Here is a 19,822-nt window from a genome sequence, read left to right as displayed (position 1 = left end):
GGAAAGAAATCATAAAGATCAGAGCAGAAATAAATGAAATAGAAATAAAGAAAACAATAGCAGAGATCAATAAAACTAAAAGCTGGTTCTTTGAGAAGATAAACAAAATTGATAAACCATTAGCCAGACTCATCAAGAAAAGGAGGGAGAGGACACAAATCAATAAAATTAGAAATGAAATAGGAGAAGTTACAACAGACACCACAGAAATACAAAGCATCCTAAGAGACTACTACAAGTGACTCTATGCCAACAAAACGGACAACCTGGAAGAAATGGACACATTCTTAGAAAAGCACAACCTTCCGAGACTGACCCAGGAAGAGATAGAAAATATGAACAGGCCAATCACAAACACTGAAATTGAAACTGTGATTAAAAATCTTCCAACAAACAAAAGCCCAGGACCAGAGAGCTTCGCAGGCAAATTCTGTCAAACATTTAGAGAAGCGCTAACACCCATCCTTCTCAAACTCTTCCAAAAATTGCAGAGGAAGGAACACTCCCAAACTCATTCTATGAGGTCACCATCACCCTGATACCAACACCAAACAAAGATACTACAAAAAAACAAAATTACAGACCAATATCACTAATGAATACAGACGCAAAAATCCTCAACAAAATACTAGCAAACAGAAGCCAACAACATATTAAAAGGATCATACAGCATGATCAAGTGGGATTTATCCCAGGGATGCAAGGATTCTTCAACCGCAAAAAGAAAAAAACCAAAAACCATATGATCATCTCAGTAGGTGCAGAAAAAGCTTTTGACAAAATTCAACACCCATTTATGATAAAGGCAAGAGTAAGTATTGTATGATAAATCAACATAATAAAGGCCATATACGACTAACCCACAGCAAACATCATTCTCAATGGTGAAAAACTGAAAGCATTTTCTCTAAGATCAGGAACAAGACAAGGATGTCCACTCTCCAGCAAACATCATTCTCAATGGTGAAAAACTGAAAGCGTCTCCCCTAAGATCAGGAACAAGACAAGGATGTCCACTCTCGCCACTATTATTCAACATAGTTTTAGAAATCCTAGACATGGCAATCAGAGAAGAAAAAGAAATAAAAGGAATACAATTGGAAAAGAAAAAGTAAAACTGTCACTGTTTGAAGATGACATGATACTACACATAGAGAATCCTAAAGATGCCACCAGAAAACTACTAGAGCCAATCAATGAATTTGGTAAGGCTGCAGGATACAAAATTAACACACAGAAATCTCTGGCATTCCTATAAACTAATGATGAAAAATCTGAAAGAGAAATTAAGGAAACACTCCCATATACCACTGCAACAAAAGGAATAAAATACCTAGGAATAAACCTACCTAAGGAGACAAAAGACCTTTATGCAGAAAACTATAAGACACTGATGAAAGAAATTAAAGATGATACCAACAGAGGGAAAGATATACCATATTTTTGGATTGGAAGAGTCAATATTGTGAAAATGACTATACTACCCAAAGCAATCTACAGATTCAATGCAATCCCTATCAAATTACCAATGGCATTTTTTACAGAACTAGAACAAAAAATCTTAAAATCTGTATGAAGACACAAAAGACCCCAAATAGCCAAAGCAGACTTGAGGGAAAAAAAAGGAGCTGGAGGAATCAGACTCCCTGACTTCAGACTATACTACAAAGCTACAGTAATCAAGACAATAATGGTAAGGCACAAAAACAAAACTATAGATCAATGGAACGGGATAGAAAGCCCAGAGCTAAACCCATGCACCTATGGTCAACTAATCTATGACAAAGGAGGCAAGGACATACAATGGAGAAAAGACAGTCTCTTCAATAACTGCTGCTGGGAAAACTGGACAGCTACATGTAAAAGAATGAAATCAGAACACTCCCTAACACCATACACAAAAATAAACTCAAAATGGACCTAAATGTTAAGACTGGACACTATAAAATTCTTAGAGTAAAACATAGGAAGAACACTCTGTGACATAAATCACAGCAAGATCTTTTCTGATCCACCTCCTACAGTAATGGCAATAAAAACAAAAATAAATGGGACCTAATGAAACTTAAAACCTTTTGCAAAGCAAAGGAAACTGCAAACAAGACGAAAAGACAACCCTCAGAATGGGAGAAAATATTTGCAAATGAATCAACGGACAAAGGATTAATCTCCAAAATATATAAACAGCTCATGCAGCTCAATATTAAGAAAACAAACAACCCAATTCAAAAATGGGCAGAAGACCTAAATAGACATTTCTCCAAAGAAGACATACAGATGGCCAAGAAGCACATGAAAAGCTGCTCCACATCACTAATTATTAGAGAAATGCAAATCAAAACTACAATGACGGCCATAAAAAGGAATGAAATTGGGTCATTTGTAGAGACGTGGATGGATCTAGAGACTGTCATACAGAGTGAAGTAAGTCAGAAAGAGAAAAACAAATATCGTATATTAACGCATATATGTAGAACCTAGAAAAATGGCACAGATGAACTGGTTTGCAGGGCAGACATAGAGACACAGATGTAGAGAACAAACGTATGGACACCAAGAGGGGAAAGTGGTGGTGGTGGTGTGGTGGTGTGATGAATTGGGAGATTGGGACTGACATATATACACTAATATGTATAAAATGGATAACTAATAAGAACCTGCTATATAAAAAAATAAATAAAATTAAACTAAAAAAATAAAATTAATTCAAAATGGATCAAAGACCTCAACGTAAGAGCTAAAACCATAAAATTCTTAGAAGAAAAGCTTCATAACATTGCATTTAGCAATGACTTCTTGGATATGACACCAAAAACACAGGAAACAAGAAAAAATAGACAAATTGAATATCATCAAAATTAAAAATTTTTGCATGAAAGGACACTATCAACAGAGTAAAAAGGCAACCCACCGAACTATCACATATCTAACCAGGGAATGATATCCAGAATATATAAAGAGTTCCTACAACTCAACAATAACAAAACAACCCAAATCAAAAATGGGCAAAGAATTCAAATAGACATTTCTCCAAGGAAGATACAAAAATGGCCATAAAACAAATATGTATAAAATGGATAACTAATAAGAACCTGCTATATAAAAAAATAAATAAAATTAAACTAAAAAAATAAAATTAATTCAAAATGGATCAAAGACCTCAACGTAAGAGCTAAAACCATAAAATTCTTAGAAGAAAAGCTTCATAACATTGCATTTAGCAATGACTTCTTGGATATGACACCAAAAACACAGGAAACAAGAAAAAATAGACAAATTGAATATCATCAAAATTAAAAATTTTTGCATGAAAGGACACTATCAACAGAGTAAAAAGGCAACCCACCGAACTATCACATATCTAACCAGGGAATGATATCCAGAATATATAAAGAGTTCCTACAACTCAACAATAACAAAACAACCCAAATCAAAAATGGGCAAAGAATTCAAATAGACATTTCTCCAAGGAAGATACAAAAATGGCCATAAAACAAATGAAACAATGTTCAACATCACTAGTCGGTGGGGAAATTCAAATCAACACCACAGTGAGATGTCACTTCACACCTACTAGGAAGCCTATTATCAAAAAAAAAACAAAAACAAAAACAGAGAACAACAAGTGTTGGCAAGAATGTGGAGGAATTGGAACCCTTGTGCTTTGCTGGTAGGAATGTATATGGTGCAGCTGCTGTGGAAAACAATATGGCAGTTCCTCAAAATTTAAACAGTGAATTACCAGTTGATCCAGTGATTCCACTTCTGGAATTGAAAGCAAAGACTCAAACAGATATGTGTACACCCATGTGCACAGCAGCGTGATTCACAGTAGCTCAAAGGTGAAGACAACCGAAGTGCCCACGGACAGATGAATGGATAAACAAAATGTGGTCAATACTTAAAACGGAATGCTACTCAGCCTTTTAAAAATGGAAATTGTGACACATGCTACGCCATGGATGAAACTGGATGCTATTATGCTAAGTGCAACAAGCCAGTCACAAAAGGACAAATACTGTATGATTCTCCTCATATGAGGTATGTAAAATAGTCAAATTCATAGAGATAGAAAGTAGAATGGTGGCTGCCAGTGGCTGGGGGAGGGGAGATGGGGAGTTAGTGTTTAATAGATAGGGTAAATTTGGCCTAAGGAAAAAGTTCTGGAGACGGTGGTGATGGTTGCACAATAATGTGAATGTACTTAATGCCACAGAACTGTACACTGAAAAATGGTTAAAATGGTAAATTCTGTGTTATGTATATTTTACCACAATAAAAAATTAAAAAGAAAAGAATCAGTGAATCAGCCAAAAGAAGGAAGAGAGAAGTGGTCCAGGGCAAGGGAAAAGCATATGCAAAGGCCCAGAAGCTGAAAGCGCTTGGTGAGTTTGAGGAGCTGCATGGAGGCCAGGGTGCCAGGACAGTAGGGAGGGCAGGGGAGGGGCACTGGCCAGGCCGGCCAGGTAGGCAGGAGCCGATCACAACACCGACACCGGGCAGCCACGTGCCAACTCTGAGTTCCACATGCCCCGTCTATAAGACGGGGACACTGCCACCTACTTACAGGGTGTCAGGGAAGATGACATGAGGCACATGAGGTGCAATACATGGGTGGCTAAATGTGAGACCTTAGCACTGTCCATCCAGTGTCCTGAAATGAAATGGGGGTGGAGTGGGGCAGTCCGGGGCCCGGCACCAGGGTCACCAACCGCAGCTGGGTCCCAGGTGCCCGTGAGGTGGTCGTCAGTGTTACCCAGACAAGATGGTAGCCAGTAGCCCAGCAGCAGGGCCAGAAGGAGTGGGGGGGATCCGCCCCCTCTTCTCCAAACACCATCTGCCAGGGCCCAGAGCCAAGCTACCCTGTGCCCTGGTTTGCTCATCTGTGAAACGGGGACAGGGAAGGACTGATACGATGAGGTGGAAGAAGGTAATGGCCTTAGGAGGAGCTCTGAAGATCTCCCCCAGACCTGCCAGCAAGACTCACCCCTCCCCTCCCCCAGGTGTTCCCTGGGGACCCCACGGGGCATGCTCACCTCAAACTCGCCCTTGGTGAACTTGGCATCGGGCACGCTCACGAGCTCCTCCTCGCCCACCTCGGGGAAGCCCTAAGGGAGGACAGCTGCTAGGACTGGGAGCATGGCTACCAGACCGCACCCTCCCCCAGCTCTGCCCACAGCTGGAGCCCGTGACGGGGGTCTGCCAGCCCACGCGCCGTCTGCCCAGGGCTGATGAGAGGGGGCTCTGGGACCATACGTTCCTGCCACAGCCAGGGTCCCCAGGGACCAAATGCCCACCCTGCCTGGGCAGACCCCTGTCCTCACACAGGAGGCCACACATACTCGGATGTGCCAGAAGGCAAGCACAGCCACCACCATGGCGGTCGTGGTCCGGCCCTGGCCGCTGAGGCAGCTGAACACGAAGCCGGTACCCGGGTCCTTGGCGAGGGCAGCCTGCAGGGTCCCCAGCAGCCGGTCAAAATCCTGCACAGGGAGACCGAGGTCTGAGTCAGTGGGTGCTCCCAGCTGCACAGACTTCCAAGATGGCCCATCCCTCCAAATGGCAACCCCAGCAGCTGTCCTGGGAGTGTTTGCTCGGAGCCTGGCTGTGTCAGGCTCACAACCTTGTATGCACACACACTCAGCTCACTGCAGTACACACAAGACCACGTGCACGTAAACAGCCACACTCCCATATAAACAGGCACTGGACGTATGAGCAGACACGGGCACACACCTGAGGTTCCTGGTGCCTACCATCTGCCAGGTAGAACAAGCACATTCCTATGTGCTGCGCCCCCGGGCTGCACATGGACCCCCGGCCCTACTGCCCACCTGAGGTGGACCCAACCCAGATCCCAGTGTGAGGGCAGTCCCGACCTCAGCCCATCACTGCAGCGCGAGACCACTAGGGGGCAACAAACTACAGGCAGCCAGATCCACAGAGCAAAGTGAGGGGGCAATACAAGCCCCATCACCACCCGTCTCACAGACAGACACAGACGCATCAGCCAAACAACCGACACATCACACAGGCACACAGCGACCCCCACACAATACATGCCAGGGACACACACCACACAAACCTTAAAGACCCACAGACCATACAGACATTCACAGGCATAAACCTACAGATACCACATGCACACAGAACTCCCTCAGTCACACACAGCATTCCCCAGAACCCTCCTCCACAAACCCCCTACACACACCACACCACACAGCTCCCCACCAGACACGCTCTCCACATGTCCCCCAGTAAAGACAAGTGGCACAGCACAGCCTCCATAGACACAGACACACCACACACACACTCCACAACCACACCCACTCTGAACACACACAGACATGCTCACCTGCCCCACACATACCTACAACACATAATTCACACACACACACAGGCATGCGCGCACACACGCAAACACGAAGCTTGGTAGGCATGTGAATAAACCACCTAGGCTGATCTGAAACCCTGCAGAACAAGCTCTTAGTCCCTCTGGGGAGCTGTGGCCACAGCCAAGGCCCAGGCCCGAGGGAGGCAGGGGGGGTGTCCTCTCCCTCCCCAGAGGCCTCAGCCACACAGCCCCCTCACCTCCTCGCGGGGGGCGCAGAAGTCTGGCATGGGTACGCGGTGGTAGGTGAGGCCAGGGAAGGCCCCGCGGTGCTGGCTGAAGACCTCCTGCGTCGTGAGGCACGTCTGGAACCTGTGGGTCCGCGGGCCCTGGGTGCCTGCGGGAGGCATGCTCAGGTGGGCCTTCAGCTGGGTCTCCAGGTTCTAGGGGAGGGTGGGACGGAGGGCTCAGGCCACGCGGCAGCCCACAGGCCAGCCCTGAAAGACCAGAGCCTCTGTGGCCAGGATAGTCCTGGCTTCCGGGCCCATCCCTCCCCCTTCTCAAGCCTCAAGGTTTATAACCAGACCCGGGGCTGCAAGGGAGTCCTGAGTCAGCCACTCCCTGAGACTGCTCCTCTCGGGGCCTCAGTTTCTTCATCTGTACAAAAGGAGCACAGAAGGTTCTGAAGACCCTTTCAGGCCAAGTCCCCAGAAGGCCTCCAAGGCAGGGGTGTGTACAAGGCAGGAGGGCCTCACCTCCACCTGGCTAGGGGCCGTGGGGGGCCCAGGCCACCGCAGGCTGTGGGTGCGCCCGTCACACTCCAGCACAGCCTCCTCTCTCAGGTTGACCCACACGACCTGCTGCAGCTTCCTCTTGGTGTCGGTCAGGTAGGCAAGGATACTCCTCAGGGCCTGGGGGAACAGATGGCCGTCAGTGAAAAGAGCTCAACCCTGCTTCCCCTCACCCCACAAGCGGGCCCCCTGGCTGGTCACCTTGGCACTGGGCTGGGCCGTGCCGTAGATGGGCAAACGGGGAACCCGCCGAAAGTTGGCCACGTCCATCTCTCTGACGGTGCTGAGTGCGTCCGGGGAGACGAGGTCATCTGCCCCCTGTTGGGAGAGAAGCAAGCCTGGGACCCTCAGCGGCCGACTGAGGTTCAGAACCTGGCCCCAGGTGGGCATGGGAGGCGGGGGGTGAGACCAGCACTTGACAGTTTAGAAAGCACTTTTGCACACTTGGAGCCTCATAACCACCCTGGCAAGGGCAAGTGCAATGGTGCCCACTCTCCGGATGAGGAAGCTGAGGCTCAAAGATGAGAGGCTGGTGGCAAAGATACCAGAACCAGGTCTCCTGACTCCCAGCCCACAGCGCTTGGGGTTGAGAATGAGGAGTGGGTACTGGAACAGTAGCCAGAGCTGCAAATGCTTCTTAGGGCCTGAGAATGACCCCATTTTGTTCACAGGAGGATCCCATCACCCCATGGGCCATCCTCCCTTTGCTTCCTGTGAGGGCAATGCTTAGCCCAACCCCACAGGAACCAAGGCTGTAATCAACCCCAGGGCCAGCCCACACCCACGCCCACTTCCCCAGCCAGCCAGGCACACTCACCAGGGAGCCGGTGGTGATGAGGTACCCAGGGGCCACAGGCCCCGCTGAGCTTAGTGTCACAGGCAGGCGGTACAGTTCAGGACGGGCACACAGCCAGCGGCTGAAACTGAGGGCAAAAGCCAACGGGTACTGCAGCCCGAGGCAGGGAGAGACGGGAGTTCAGGGGCACGTGGCCATCCCAAACTCTCCCTGCCTGCCCTCTGGTCGGGGGACCCCAAGAGATACCCATCACGGCCCAGGGCAGGGATGAAGGGCTGAGGAGAGAGGACCAGGATATCCGAAGCGAGATCCCTCCAGGCCCCGATGCCCTGGCTAAGGGTACAGAGATGGGCCCAGAGGAAAGAGACGTGGGGCCTCCCTTTGCCTGACCTGCTCAGGGACTGTCCCTCTATCTGGGTCTCTCCTTGCCTCCCTCAAACACGCCTTCCTCTGGAACCAACACACATGTCCCCACTCCCCTCCCCAGCTCCACAGGGGTCCCCATCAACCCCATGCCAGTCACTGGGTGGGGAGTCTGGAGGGGCCCCAGGAGAAAGGGGGATGGGTCCACTCATCTCCCCACCCCACCTGCTCATGGAGATAGTAGTTAAACAGGACCAGGTAGAAGTATCGCTCCAGGCTCCACAGCGCCCTCTGCCGGACACCGCGCTGGCTGCCGCTTTCCTGAGAGGAAGGGACCAAGGAGGGCCGGCAGTAAAGATGGGGCTGCTAAACCACCCATCCCCATCCCCAGAAGGGCAGGAGTTAAGCCTCAGAAATTCCCATTAGACAATCTACCCCCACCCTTCATAACCCTGTTTCGGCAGGTTGGAAGTTCTTCCAACCCTATCCCATTTGCTGTGGTTTATCCATGATGCAGGAAGAGCTACTAGTGACCCCAGCAGGCACTACAGCTCTCAGTGAGGCTCTGTGCCCAGAGACAGGCTGGGCCTCGCCGCTTTGCTCCAATGCCACCCACCACGCAGGGCCGCCCACAATCCGTGTTGAAGCAGCAAGTGTATAAACACCCTTCCCTGAACCAGAGGCCCTCGCTTAAGAGCTGCAACCCTCCCCACCCCAGCGTCCTCTGGGCAGGGGGCTGTCACAGAAAATTCCAAGGGTCCCTCTCTTCACCTTCGGATCTCAAGCTTCTCCTGCTGGGTCAGCACCACCTTCTGGAGGGCAAGTGAGATTCGTATAGGCCCGAAAAAAAGGTCAGGCCCTTGGATGAAATTTAATCCCATCTTTGGGAATCCAGGCCAGAGGTCAGCAAACTTTTTATTTCTATAAAAGGCCAGACAGTAAATTTTCTAGGCTTGTGGGCTACACGATCTGCCTTGCAACAGCTGGACTCTCTGCCACGGCAGCATAAGAGAGCCAGAGACGGTACATAAATGGACGGGCAAGACCTCGTTCCAACAAAACTTATTTATCAAAACAGGTGGTGGGTTGGATTTGGCCCATGGGCCATCGTCTGTCAACCCCTAATCTAGACCTTATAAGGGGAAAAATCCTAAATACACAAAAGCCTCATTTTCATGAAGTAGTTCAATGCAAAGTACTTACTTTGACCCCACTGTGCAACTAGAAGGGGCCTGAAGATCACAGCAGGTGATAGCCAGGAGGAACACCTGCTGTCAGGCTCCCTTCTGAGGCTTTATGACCTGAGCTCACCTAATCCTCGCAACAACCCTATGGGGTAGTTATTGTTAGTGGTCTCATTTTACGAGTGGGGAAACTGAGGCACAGAGCAGTGAAGCAGGTTGCCCAGGCCCACACGCCTCTAGGTGGCAGAGCCAGGAACAGAACTCAGGCAATCGGGCCAGAGCTCTGCTCCTAACCTATCAGGCCAATGACGGCTGAGCCTCGCAATGGCTTTGGCTCCACAGCCAGTAAACCTCAACAACGACAAGCAGGTATGACATGGGAAAGATGGGGTTACATGAAATAAGCAGGACATAAACGTGCCCTAGGCAACCTACAAAAGAACATCAGAAATATGAAAACTGAAGGAAGGCAGCCAAAATGCTCACGGCAGCTGGGCTTGGATGACGGGCAGTTTTATTCCTTCTCTAATTTCTCAATTTCCTATAATATAACATTGCTTTTAAAACACTTTTTTAAGTGCTAAAGAAGAAAAAGACTCTGCGGGCTTTAGATTCTTTCCATGCGCTGTGTGTGAACAAGCCAACCTCCTCTCCCCAGAGCACAGGGACAGGCCTGCTGAGACAGCCCAGAGCCCATCACTCTTCCAGAATCAGCGGCTGGACCAGACCCTGGCCTTCCCAAAGAACAGCGAGGGTTTATTTGCAGGGGGAACCGGGAGCAGCCTGGGAAGTATCTGGAGCCAGAGACCCCCAGCACCTTGCCAGCAGCCCCTTCCTCCATCCTGTTTATTCTGCAGCGAGGGGTCCTGGTCAGGGAAAGTAAACTTCCTCTCTTCCTGCAGGCCCAGCTCCCCATCTCTCCTTCCTCTGAAAACTGCTCTGCTCATGGGAGAAGTAGCAATTAGGAAAAGCCAGTCTGAAGGGGGCCAGTCAACAGGCCCAACCAAACAAGGCTGCCGGGCTCAGGCAAAAGCAGCGGCTCTCGGTGCCTCACCCGAGCCGCTGTCTCCGGCGGGCTGCCTTCCAGCTCCCTCTGGTGTTCCAAGACTACTTCCTTCAGGTCGTGCAACTCTGCGCAGGCGGTGATGGCTCTGTCCACCTGGTGCCAGAGACCAGGGCAGGGAAGAGGGGACAGCAGCAGGGAGGGAGCAGGGCCAAGGAAGGATGGCAGGAGGTAGAAGAGAAGAGAGGGGGAAAGAGAATGACTGGCCAGGAAGGGAAGGAGGGGGCAGGGGAGGAAGAGGCCCCCCAGTGAGGGGAGCGAGTGCCCCTCCACGGCCCCACCCCCAGCTCCTTGCCCAGCCCCCTCGCTCACCTCCTCCACCATCCTCCTCCCCTGGGGCACCATGTGGAGAAAGCTCTGGACCACCTGGAGCTGCTCCATGGGCAGTGGCTTGGTCTTCGTAGGGGCAGCCCTGACAGGGAGGGGCAGTAGCATCATCAGCGCTCCCAAAGGCCTGGAGGACGCCCCGCTGTCGACACCCTCCCATTCATCTGGCCGATGAGAGGCACCGGGCTACATGCACCAAGTTTTCCTTCCAAATCAGTAGGGGAGACAAGAGGCGTTTGTTCCACAGGGGAAACTGGGGCCCAGAAAGGTCAAGTGACTTTCTCCAGGTCAGCCAGTGAAGTCTGCAGCAAACTGGGAAGTGAACCCCAGCTGCCCAACTTCCAGCTGTAGCTCTGGGCTTCTGACGTGTCCCCGGCAACCTGGGGCAGCCCCGCCCTCCCCTCTCCTTATCCCCGCAGTCCCCTGGGGCACTGGGTCCCACTAGCCACTCACTCCGGCCTCGAGGCAGTCCCACTGTGGTGAAGCAGGATGAGGGTGCCCAGAACCATGCCCAGGTTGGTCCTGCCCACGCCCGTCTGGCAGCTGAAGAGGAGAGCAGGGGGAGGCCCGTGGGCATCTCGGAGCAGCAGCAGGCTGGGCGTCTCCTGGGGAAGGACCAGGAAGAGCAGGTAGCAGCGTGACCGGAAAGCCCTCAGCTGAGGACCAAATTGGGGCTGGGGGGTCATGACATGGGCCGCCCAGCCTCATGGCCCGATCTGCTCCACCTGCCCCAGGAGCACAGGCCCTGCCTCCTTCCCAGGGCCCTGGAGGTGAGAACTACACAGAGGGGACAGGGCCACAGTTACTCAGCTGTGAGAGGCAAATTAAATAAGGTGACCTCCCAAGGGGGATGGGACAGAAACACCGGTACTCAGGAGGTATCAGCTAAAGCCTGGAAGGTAAGAATTTTTAGTTCCAATATAGAAATGAGGAACTTGAGGCCTAGAAGTTAGGAGATCTGTCCAGGATCACACAGCAAGTTAGCAGCCAAGCCACAGCCAGAGTCCAGTCCTCCAGACGGTCAGCGCTGGGCTCTGTCATTAGAGAATGTACAAATACACACCCACACCAGACACACACACACAGCCCACACACTCACGCCCTCAGCCTTCCTCCAGAAGCCACACCCACCAGGGCATCTCCATGGAGACAGGGCCTCGACACAGACCCACTCTCCAAGCACCTGCCCACCCTCCGTACTCCCACCACCCCTCTTGTCCCCACTTACCCGGAGGACACTGACAAAGGCATCAAATTGGGCTTCCAGGGGGGCCCCTTGCTCTGGCAGGGGCAGACGGTGGTACCTGCCGGGTGAAGGGGAGTGGCCCATCAGGCAGACCACACACCCCGGACATCCCCTCACCCCCATATTCCCATGGCAGACACAGGCGTGGGGAACTCAGCCCAACCTGCAAATGATGAAACTGAGGCCGCAGCTGGAGAGCAGGCCCAGCGAGCACCCTCGCCCAGCACACTGGGGCCCTGGGCAGGCCCTCGGTACCTGTAGGTGGGCCGCAGGAAGAGGGGCCGCTTGTACACCTCCTTGGTCACGTGCACATCGTCCTCGCCCCTGACGGCCACGGCGTGGGGCTCCCCCCGCAGGTCTTCGGTGTTGTGGTACACGCAGTACTTGTTCTCGCTCAGCTGGGCAAAGTCGTGGATCTAGAGGAGGTAGGGGGCCAGAGGGCCATGACGGAGTTTGCTGGCTGAGCTCTGAAGCGCCTAAGCCACACAGAGGGCATGGACAGGCTGCTCTCCCTCCAGGGAGAACTACATACCAGAGGTCCTCTCTGTGCCCTGGGAGCCCTGACGGCACCAGGGTGGCCGCTGGCCCGAGGGCAGCCACCTATGCCTGAGTTGATATGGCCCACACTGGGGCCAGGTTGGCAGGGCTTGGCCCAGTGGGCAGCAGGAATTGGCCAAACCACCAGACTGAAGGACAGGAGGAAGCCCGGTCAGCTGCGAGCTAGAGTGGAGAAAGCCTGAGCTGCGGCCTCCGTTCCTGCCGGGATGTCCCAGGGGAGATAGGGGACGCCATGACCCCCACACACTATTTACACACCTCTGTGGTGCGTCAACAGCCTCAGAGACCCCGACAAACCTCCCAGCTGTGAAGGAGGACACAGCAACCTCAGAAACAGAGGCCCATGGAGAGAAGTGACCCAGCCCAGGCCTCACAGCTCACAGGACGCTGAACTTGTCTTGGGGCTTTTAGTCTAGTGCTCTTTCCCCTCCACCAGACCCTTTTCTAAATAATGATGCTGAGTTTGGAGGAGAAAAGCAGGGTGGGGAAGGGGCAGAGGCAAGTAGAGCCGAGAAGAGAAGTCCTTCCTCTGGCTGCCTGGAGCCAGCGTTGCAGCAGCCATTCACCCAAGCAGGGCAGAGAAGTGAGCGAGTGTGTGCCAGAGAGAGCAAAGCGGGGCTGGGGCTCAACTCAGCTGTCCAAGGCCTACCAGGAGGGCAGCCTCCCACCACACCGGTGGCCCTCACCTCCTTCCGGATGGCCAGCTCCAAGTGCTCCACCTGGACCCCAGGTCCAAGGCCCTGGAGGTTCTCGTGTAGACTCTGCTTGTCTCGAGGCGTGTAGGGCACGAAGTCCTCATCAGCACGCAGAAACAGCACGGGCTCCTCCCGCACACAGAAGATGACGCACTCCTGCCGGGAACCCAAGAAGGAAGGAACCATCACCACTATCCGGTGTGGACACCTGCTCCACTGCCCCACCTCTGGGCCTCCGAGCTAGCCGCTCCCCCTCATCGCGGGCCCATCACCCCACTCTGCCCCGGCAACCTGAATCCTACTCCAGAAGCAAAGCTCAGTCCCAACGCCACCTGCTCCTGACCCTCCCTCCCCTCAGGGCCAACAGCCCTTCATCTGAATCTTGTGGTGTTAACTCCTGCTCTGGATTAACGTTATCAATGAATACATCTTTCTCTCTTTGTGGATGACAGGTTCCTTGCGGGTAGAATCATGTCCTTGTCATTTTCATGTCCCCACAATTCCTAGTGCAGAGCCCTAGGTAAATCAAGTGCTTGATAAACATCAGCTGAAGAACTGAATGTCCACCACCACCATGTAACCATTCATCCACTGAGCACGGTACAGACAGAGGGAGATGTGTGGGCAGACCCCTCCCTGGAAAACTTGCTGGGAAGGTGGGATCCATGCTCAGCTAACACACCCCCCCACTCTGGTTCACTAAGGACTCTCCATCTTAACCCAGGTCAAATCACACTCGGCTGCCGGCCATAAGCCTGCAATCACAGTGGCCACTCATCCTCTGTCCTGGAGACACTCAAAACCCCATCTCCACATCAGGCAGGAGAGAGGAGGCATGTAAAGCAGGCACGTGGAGTCCAGGGGTCTAGGTTTGTGTCTTGGGGCACCACTCAGGGGCTGTGTCATTTATCCTCTCTGGGCCTCAGTTTCCTCCTCTGTAAAATGGGAGAATAACTGCCTCACAGTATTGACATGAGGACGTAAGTGTTAGCTGTGATCATCATCCTGTGGGGTGTATAAGGGGCTTCTGACCTTGGGGCGCCCATGTCCACACAGGACAATGCAATAAACATTTACCCAGAATTTCCCAGTCATGCTGACCACAGTGACTGTAATGGCATTGAAGGCCTGGCAGGGCCTGGTCCTGGTCACCAGTCACCCTCCTTATGATATGGCCAGGCCCCTCCAGAGCCTCTGAAGTTGCCCCTCCGGGAACCCCTTTCCCCAGATTTGGGGGCTAGCCCCTGCCTGGGAAATGGTCATGCTTACCCTGTGTCCGTCCTTCTGGAGTTTCTGAAGAACCCGCCTGAATCCTGAGAGGCTGGGCTGCCCCATGCCGAACACAGTGAGCCCGCCCCGCACCTGCCGGAAGTTGGGGGCCCCACAGCTCTGCAGAGTGCCCAGCACATCCATCTTCTCTGCAACATCCCGCACCAGGAAGTAGCGGCCCTGGCAGGGGGAGAGCCACAGGGGGTCACTCAGATGACTCAGGGACGTCTTCTACAAACAAGGTTCTGTCCCAGGCCCCAGGGGATGGGGAGCAGGGAGAGGGGGTGGGGGACATGGTCCTCAAGTTGTCTGCTGACCCGTGGAAAAAGTAGACAAAATACGTGACTATCCGTGAATCCAGGAGGAGTGTCGTACAGTGTGGGAAAAGGAAAGACAACTCCTCCCGAGAGGGAATCCAAAAAGGCTTCATGCAGGAAGTGGCATCTGAGCCTGGCCTTGAAGAAGGAGAGCAGGGAGAGGCACTCCAGGGACATGAAACAGAAGACCAAAGCTGCCTCTAGGGTCGGCCTGCAGCCCCCCGGGCACACAGCAAACATCTCTCATACCCAGAGGAAGCTCATGGAAAAGGGGCTTGAGTAGGAAGTCACAGATGGGGCACCAAGAACCAACCAGGAGAAAACTGCTAGCCATTTCCTAGAGGCCTGCGGCTCTGGGAATGGGCAGGTTTCTCCCCTCCCCAGCTGGGGAGGCAGTGACTACAGAGAAAAGAGGAAAACACTACTCAGGGATCAGGTGAAAGCAGGAGGAACCAGAAGACACATTCCTGGGCAAAAAGGAACCATGAGGTCATCTCATCCACCTGTTCACCCATCTACCCGTCCACTGCCACCTCCTACCCGGACCCTCTTTCAACAAATACAATTTAATCATCATGATTATCATTCATTCATTCATTCATTCATTCACTATTTATTGAGCACCTACATTATACCCAAGCACTGTTCTAGGGCCTGGGGCTACAGCAGTGAACAAGACACATGAAAAGTCATCTGCCCTTGTAGACTTTACTTTCCGGGGGATATTTAAGGCGAAAAAAAAAAAAAGATAAAAGATACAAAGACAGATAGATAGATGTACATGTACATCTACATCTCTCTACATTCCAGAGAAGTTCTGAAATTTCAAAAGAGAATGGGGTGGAGATTCCCAGCCTGGAGGGAGCCGTCTGGGGTCCCAGGTCCTTCAGGCTCCCTTCTCTGTTCTCCCTGGTGCTCCGAGAGAGAGGTGTGGGCAGGCTGGGGCCAGGCAGGGGACAGAAGGGGAAAGAAGAGGACAGAAGAGCAGGGGGCTCCACAGGCAGGAGGAACGGAGCCCAGGAAACCAGGGGGCGAGAGGAAGTGGGACCAGGACCCCAGAGGGTGGGGTGAGGCAGTGAAGCAGAGAAGGGGGACAGTGTGGAAAGCAGGAGGAGATTAGGAAGGGAGCCTGTGAGGAAGGAGGACAAGAGGGTGGGAGAGGCCACAAGGGGGAGAGAGGGACAGGCCCAACCTCACCTGCACCAGGTAGTGCTCTGGGGTGGCATCTGAGAGCCGGCCCAGCGTGTAATGGGCTTTGAGCAGTTCATCGTGGATCTGGAACTCCTCCTTGCAGTTGTATCTGCCAGGGGCAGAATGGAGACTGAGTCAGGCAACCTCCGCAGCCAGTATCCGCTCCACCCTCACCAGGCCTATGGCAGGGCCACCCCATCCCACCCACGCATTTATGATAGAGGCTTCCCACTGTCCCCCAATAGCCACTCTCTCCTTCTTCCTCAGCAATAGTACCCTGGAATTGTGACTGGGACATCCAGCTGAAGACTACATGTCGCAGCCTCCCTTGCAGCTAGTGTGATCATGTGATTCAGTTTGGGCCAATGGGATGTGAGGAGAAGTGATGTGTGCAACTTCTGGGCCATCCCCTTCAAGAGAAGATGTTTGTCCTCTACCCTTCCCTCCTTCTCCCTGTCTAGCAACCAGAAATGACGGCAGGAAGTAGATGCTGATGATGGTGGGGCAACAAGAGAGGAGGAGCCTGATTGATCATGGAGCAGCCACATCAGCCTGGAGTACCTCCTGGACTTTTGTGTAGAGAGAAGCTTCTGTCTTGTTTAAGGCCTCCTTAAACAAGGCTTAACAAGGACCATCCCAGACGGTCCCTCCATCAGATTGTCTCTGAGAACACCCCCACAATGACAACCCCCTAGCACACCGCAGTGGTTCTGGACCCAGGCTTTGGGGCCATGTGGCCTGGGTATGACTCCAACTCCACTGCTCAGTAACTCCACGGCTTTGGAGTTACTTGCTATATAGCTCCGTTTCCAGTAATTGCAACCTCCTAAGGGCTGCTGTGAGAAGACATTGCGCTAATGAAGTAAGTACTTAGCCCAGTGCCTCGAAGACTGTGATCGAAGACTGTGATCGTTTAGTAATCTAACTACAATTAATAGCAGTAGTTCTACCTCCACACAGGGCCATTTCAAACAAAACCCACAGCTTTCTGTAGATGCTAAACCAGGAGGAGTGCTGTGCACTCAAGACCCAACAAGTTTCTGTGCTGATTATAACAAATGAATAAGACACAGCCTCCCAGAGCTCATGATCTGGGGTCTGAGCCTCTTTACAAAAGGAAAGGCAGGGTGGGGGAATGACTGGGGTGGGGAGCACAGACAGGAGTCCAGAGACCCGGGCTCCCTCGGCCAGCTCTGCCTCCATCACACAGGACCTGTGGCGAGCAAACCCTTCTGCCTCCTGAGACTCAGTTTCTGTGTCTAGATCAGTTTTCACATCTGATCTAATAGCTATCAGATCAGGAGGGAGCAAACCTTTCCTATAAAGGACCAGATAGTAAATACTTTAGGCTTTGTGGGCCACGAAGTCAGCTGCAACTACTCAACTCTGGCGTTGCAGCCTTAAGCGTCTGCTGATAATATGCAAATGAGCGGGAGTGGCAGTGTCCCAACGAACTCAACAGGAGATGGGCCTGAAGGATACCGTTTGCCAACCGCTGTACTGGATGATCTTCTAAGGTCCCTTGAACCTCAAACAGGTTACAACCCAAGGATCACTGGGTCACGGCTGGCTCCAGGGAGCACACAGTCTCACTACAGTGGATTTTTGCAGCAGACCGGTGACTGTCCTGAGCCACACCAAGATTAAATATTTTGAATGTCATCCCCACATATCCTGATAAGGAAACTGAGGCCTCAAGAGGGAAAAGTATCTGCCCATGGTCACAGAGCAGGACGGGGCAGAGCCAGGCCCAGGACACGAGGTTCCAACACTGTGCTCAAGACCCGAACCTAGTTTTGTCATCTGCTAGTCAAAAGACTATATATCAAGTCCCTTCTTTCTTTTTTTAATAAATTTATTTTATTTTTTTTATTGCTGGCTGTGTTGGGTCTTCATTGCTTCACGCAGACTTTCTCTAGTTGCGGTGAGCGGGGGCTGCTCTTCGTTGTGGTGCACGGGCTTCTCATTGTAATGGCCTCTCTTGTTGAGGAGCACGGGCTCTAGGCACGTGGGCTTAAGTACTTGTGGCACATGGGCTTCAGTAGTTATGGCTCGCGGGCTCTAGAGCGCAGGCTCAGTAGCTGTGGCGCACAGGCTTAGTTGCTCCGCGGCATGTGGGATCTTCCCGGACCAGGGCTCGAACCCATGTCCCCTGCATTGGCAGGCAGATTCTTAACCACTGAGCCCCCAGGGAAGCCCTCAAGTCCCTTTTATTTAACATCTCTTTTCCTCCCCTTATCATGAGCACAGTAACGTATTATGACTACAATTTTCCTGTCAGGCCCCAAAGGCAGCAGGCCGGATTTATCATTCCCACTCCTCAGGTTTCCTTATACAGAAGGTCCCATCTTCTAACTCTCTGCCAAACGTCTCTGCGTGGAACACATTTAATTCTTAGCTCATCATGTCCCACTTCCTCCATCCTGGAGGGGTCCAGAGGCAGGGAAGCTTGGTGGGCAGCTAAGATGTAAGACAAGGCTTCCTGACTCACCAGGAGACGCATCCAATGCCCCTTCTGTCTCCGTGGCCTCAGGCTCCCAGCACCCACTCCTTCCCTGGGCCCACATGACGCATGCAGTGTGTCCAGGTCTCTCAAAATATGGGGCCAGAACAAACCCTCAGCCCCCTCTGGGAATGTCCTTGAAGGGCCTAATTAGGAGAGTTGACCAACAGCTTCCAGCTTTTTCAGCCCAAGGCCCTTTAATGGCCCGGTGTTAACCTCAGTTTCGAACCATAATTACAGGTTTGGGGGGTGGGGGAGAATAATCTACATTTTATGCATCTAAGAATATAAATTCCTTTGAAAACATCAGCCAAAAATTACTCTCAAAAGGGTGTCCCCCCTCCCCCAGCCACTCTTCCCTCTCCACACTCCCTGGCACTGTGACATGGTAAGTAAAATGGGCTAAGAGACCCGCGACAGACACCGGCTCTGCCACCCACTTCCTGTGTGACTCCAGACAAACTGCTTAACCTCTCTGGGCCTCAGTATCTTCATCTATGAAAGCAGTTTGGAGACGTTAAGTGCTGTATGCCACCACCCCTCCAGGCAGCTCCCCCCAGCCATGTCTTCAGGGGACATGGTCACACTCGTCCTGCCACTCACGTGATCACGACGGGGGCCACCTTGTTGGGGATGATGGACTTGGCCTTACTGTTGTGCAAGCCCGTGGTCTGGAAGGAGTGGACACTGAGTGAGTGCCGACCGTCCATCGTGCCGCCGTTCTGGAGGCCCTCAAAGGGGGCGCTGGCTGAGACTGTCTGCTGGGCTGTGCTGGCCGTTGTACCCATAGTCTGCCGGCGGCCTCAGGACCCAAGACCTGTGGGGTAAGAGGTCAAGGAGAGGGTGTGAAAAGCCACAGCAGGAAGGGACCCAGCCCACCCACCATCCCTACCCTGTGAACAGATACACAGTCTGAGGCCCAGGAGAGGGCCAGCTCACCCTGCAGTTGGAGACAGAGGGTGGGTTTGCTGCCTCCACGCCGGTGCCCAGCAAAGCACATGTTCGCAGAGCACCTACTGTGTGCCTGGCCCCCTGCTGCTGCCTTGGGGGGAGTTATGGACAGGGAGAGTCAAGAAGATGTAGCCCCCTGACCCCTTACAGCTTACACTCCCCTAGTGAAGATAAGACAGTTAGGAAAGGGTTAACCATCCCCATCAGGGCAGGACCTAGGGCTCCAAGTAATTGGGT

At 52.3% G+C, this 19,822-nt stretch overlaps 1 protein-coding gene across 13 annotated transcripts in view; it reads right to left on the bottom strand.

Annotated features, from left to right (window-relative positions):
• PALD1 (phosphatase domain containing paladin 1) overlaps positions 1 to 19,822 on the bottom strand; it is a 142,160-nt gene that overhangs the window by 42,345 nt on the left and 79,993 nt on the right. For all 13 annotated transcript variants that reach the window (XM_028481342.2, XM_028481343.2, XM_055081132.1 and 10 more), the window contains 16 exons: positions 19,238 to 19,451; positions 16,138 to 16,240; positions 14,624 to 14,803; positions 13,346 to 13,510; positions 12,357 to 12,517; positions 12,084 to 12,159; positions 11,309 to 11,460; positions 10,841 to 10,940; positions 10,520 to 10,624; positions 8,507 to 8,602; positions 7,940 to 8,068; positions 7,324 to 7,440; positions 7,087 to 7,242; positions 6,592 to 6,774; positions 5,343 to 5,483; positions 5,037 to 5,108 (listed from right to left, as the gene is read on the bottom strand). In XM_028481342.2, coding sequence (XP_028337143.1) covers positions 5,037 to 5,108; positions 5,343 to 5,483; positions 6,592 to 6,774; positions 7,087 to 7,242; positions 7,324 to 7,440; positions 7,940 to 8,068; positions 8,507 to 8,602; positions 10,520 to 10,624; positions 10,841 to 10,940; positions 11,309 to 11,460; positions 12,084 to 12,159; positions 12,357 to 12,517; positions 13,346 to 13,510; positions 14,624 to 14,803; positions 16,138 to 16,240; positions 19,238 to 19,422 — 2,121 coding nt within the window. In that variant the 5' untranslated portion in view covers positions 19,423 to 19,451. The remainder of the gene's footprint in view (positions 1 to 5,036; positions 5,109 to 5,342; positions 5,484 to 6,591; positions 6,775 to 7,086; positions 7,243 to 7,323; positions 7,441 to 7,939; positions 8,069 to 8,506; positions 8,603 to 10,519; positions 10,625 to 10,840; positions 10,941 to 11,308; positions 11,461 to 12,083; positions 12,160 to 12,356; positions 12,518 to 13,345; positions 13,511 to 14,623; positions 14,804 to 16,137; positions 16,241 to 19,237; positions 19,452 to 19,822) is intronic.

This window comes from Physeter macrocephalus, chromosome 20 (assembly GCF_002837175.3).
Source record: "Physeter macrocephalus isolate SW-GA chromosome 20, ASM283717v5, whole genome shotgun sequence".
Taxonomy (NCBI): Eukaryota; Metazoa; Chordata; class Mammalia; order Artiodactyla; family Physeteridae; genus Physeter; species Physeter macrocephalus.
The sequence above is the reverse complement of the archived record's forward strand: the minus strand, read 5'-3'. Positions and strand labels throughout refer to the sequence as shown.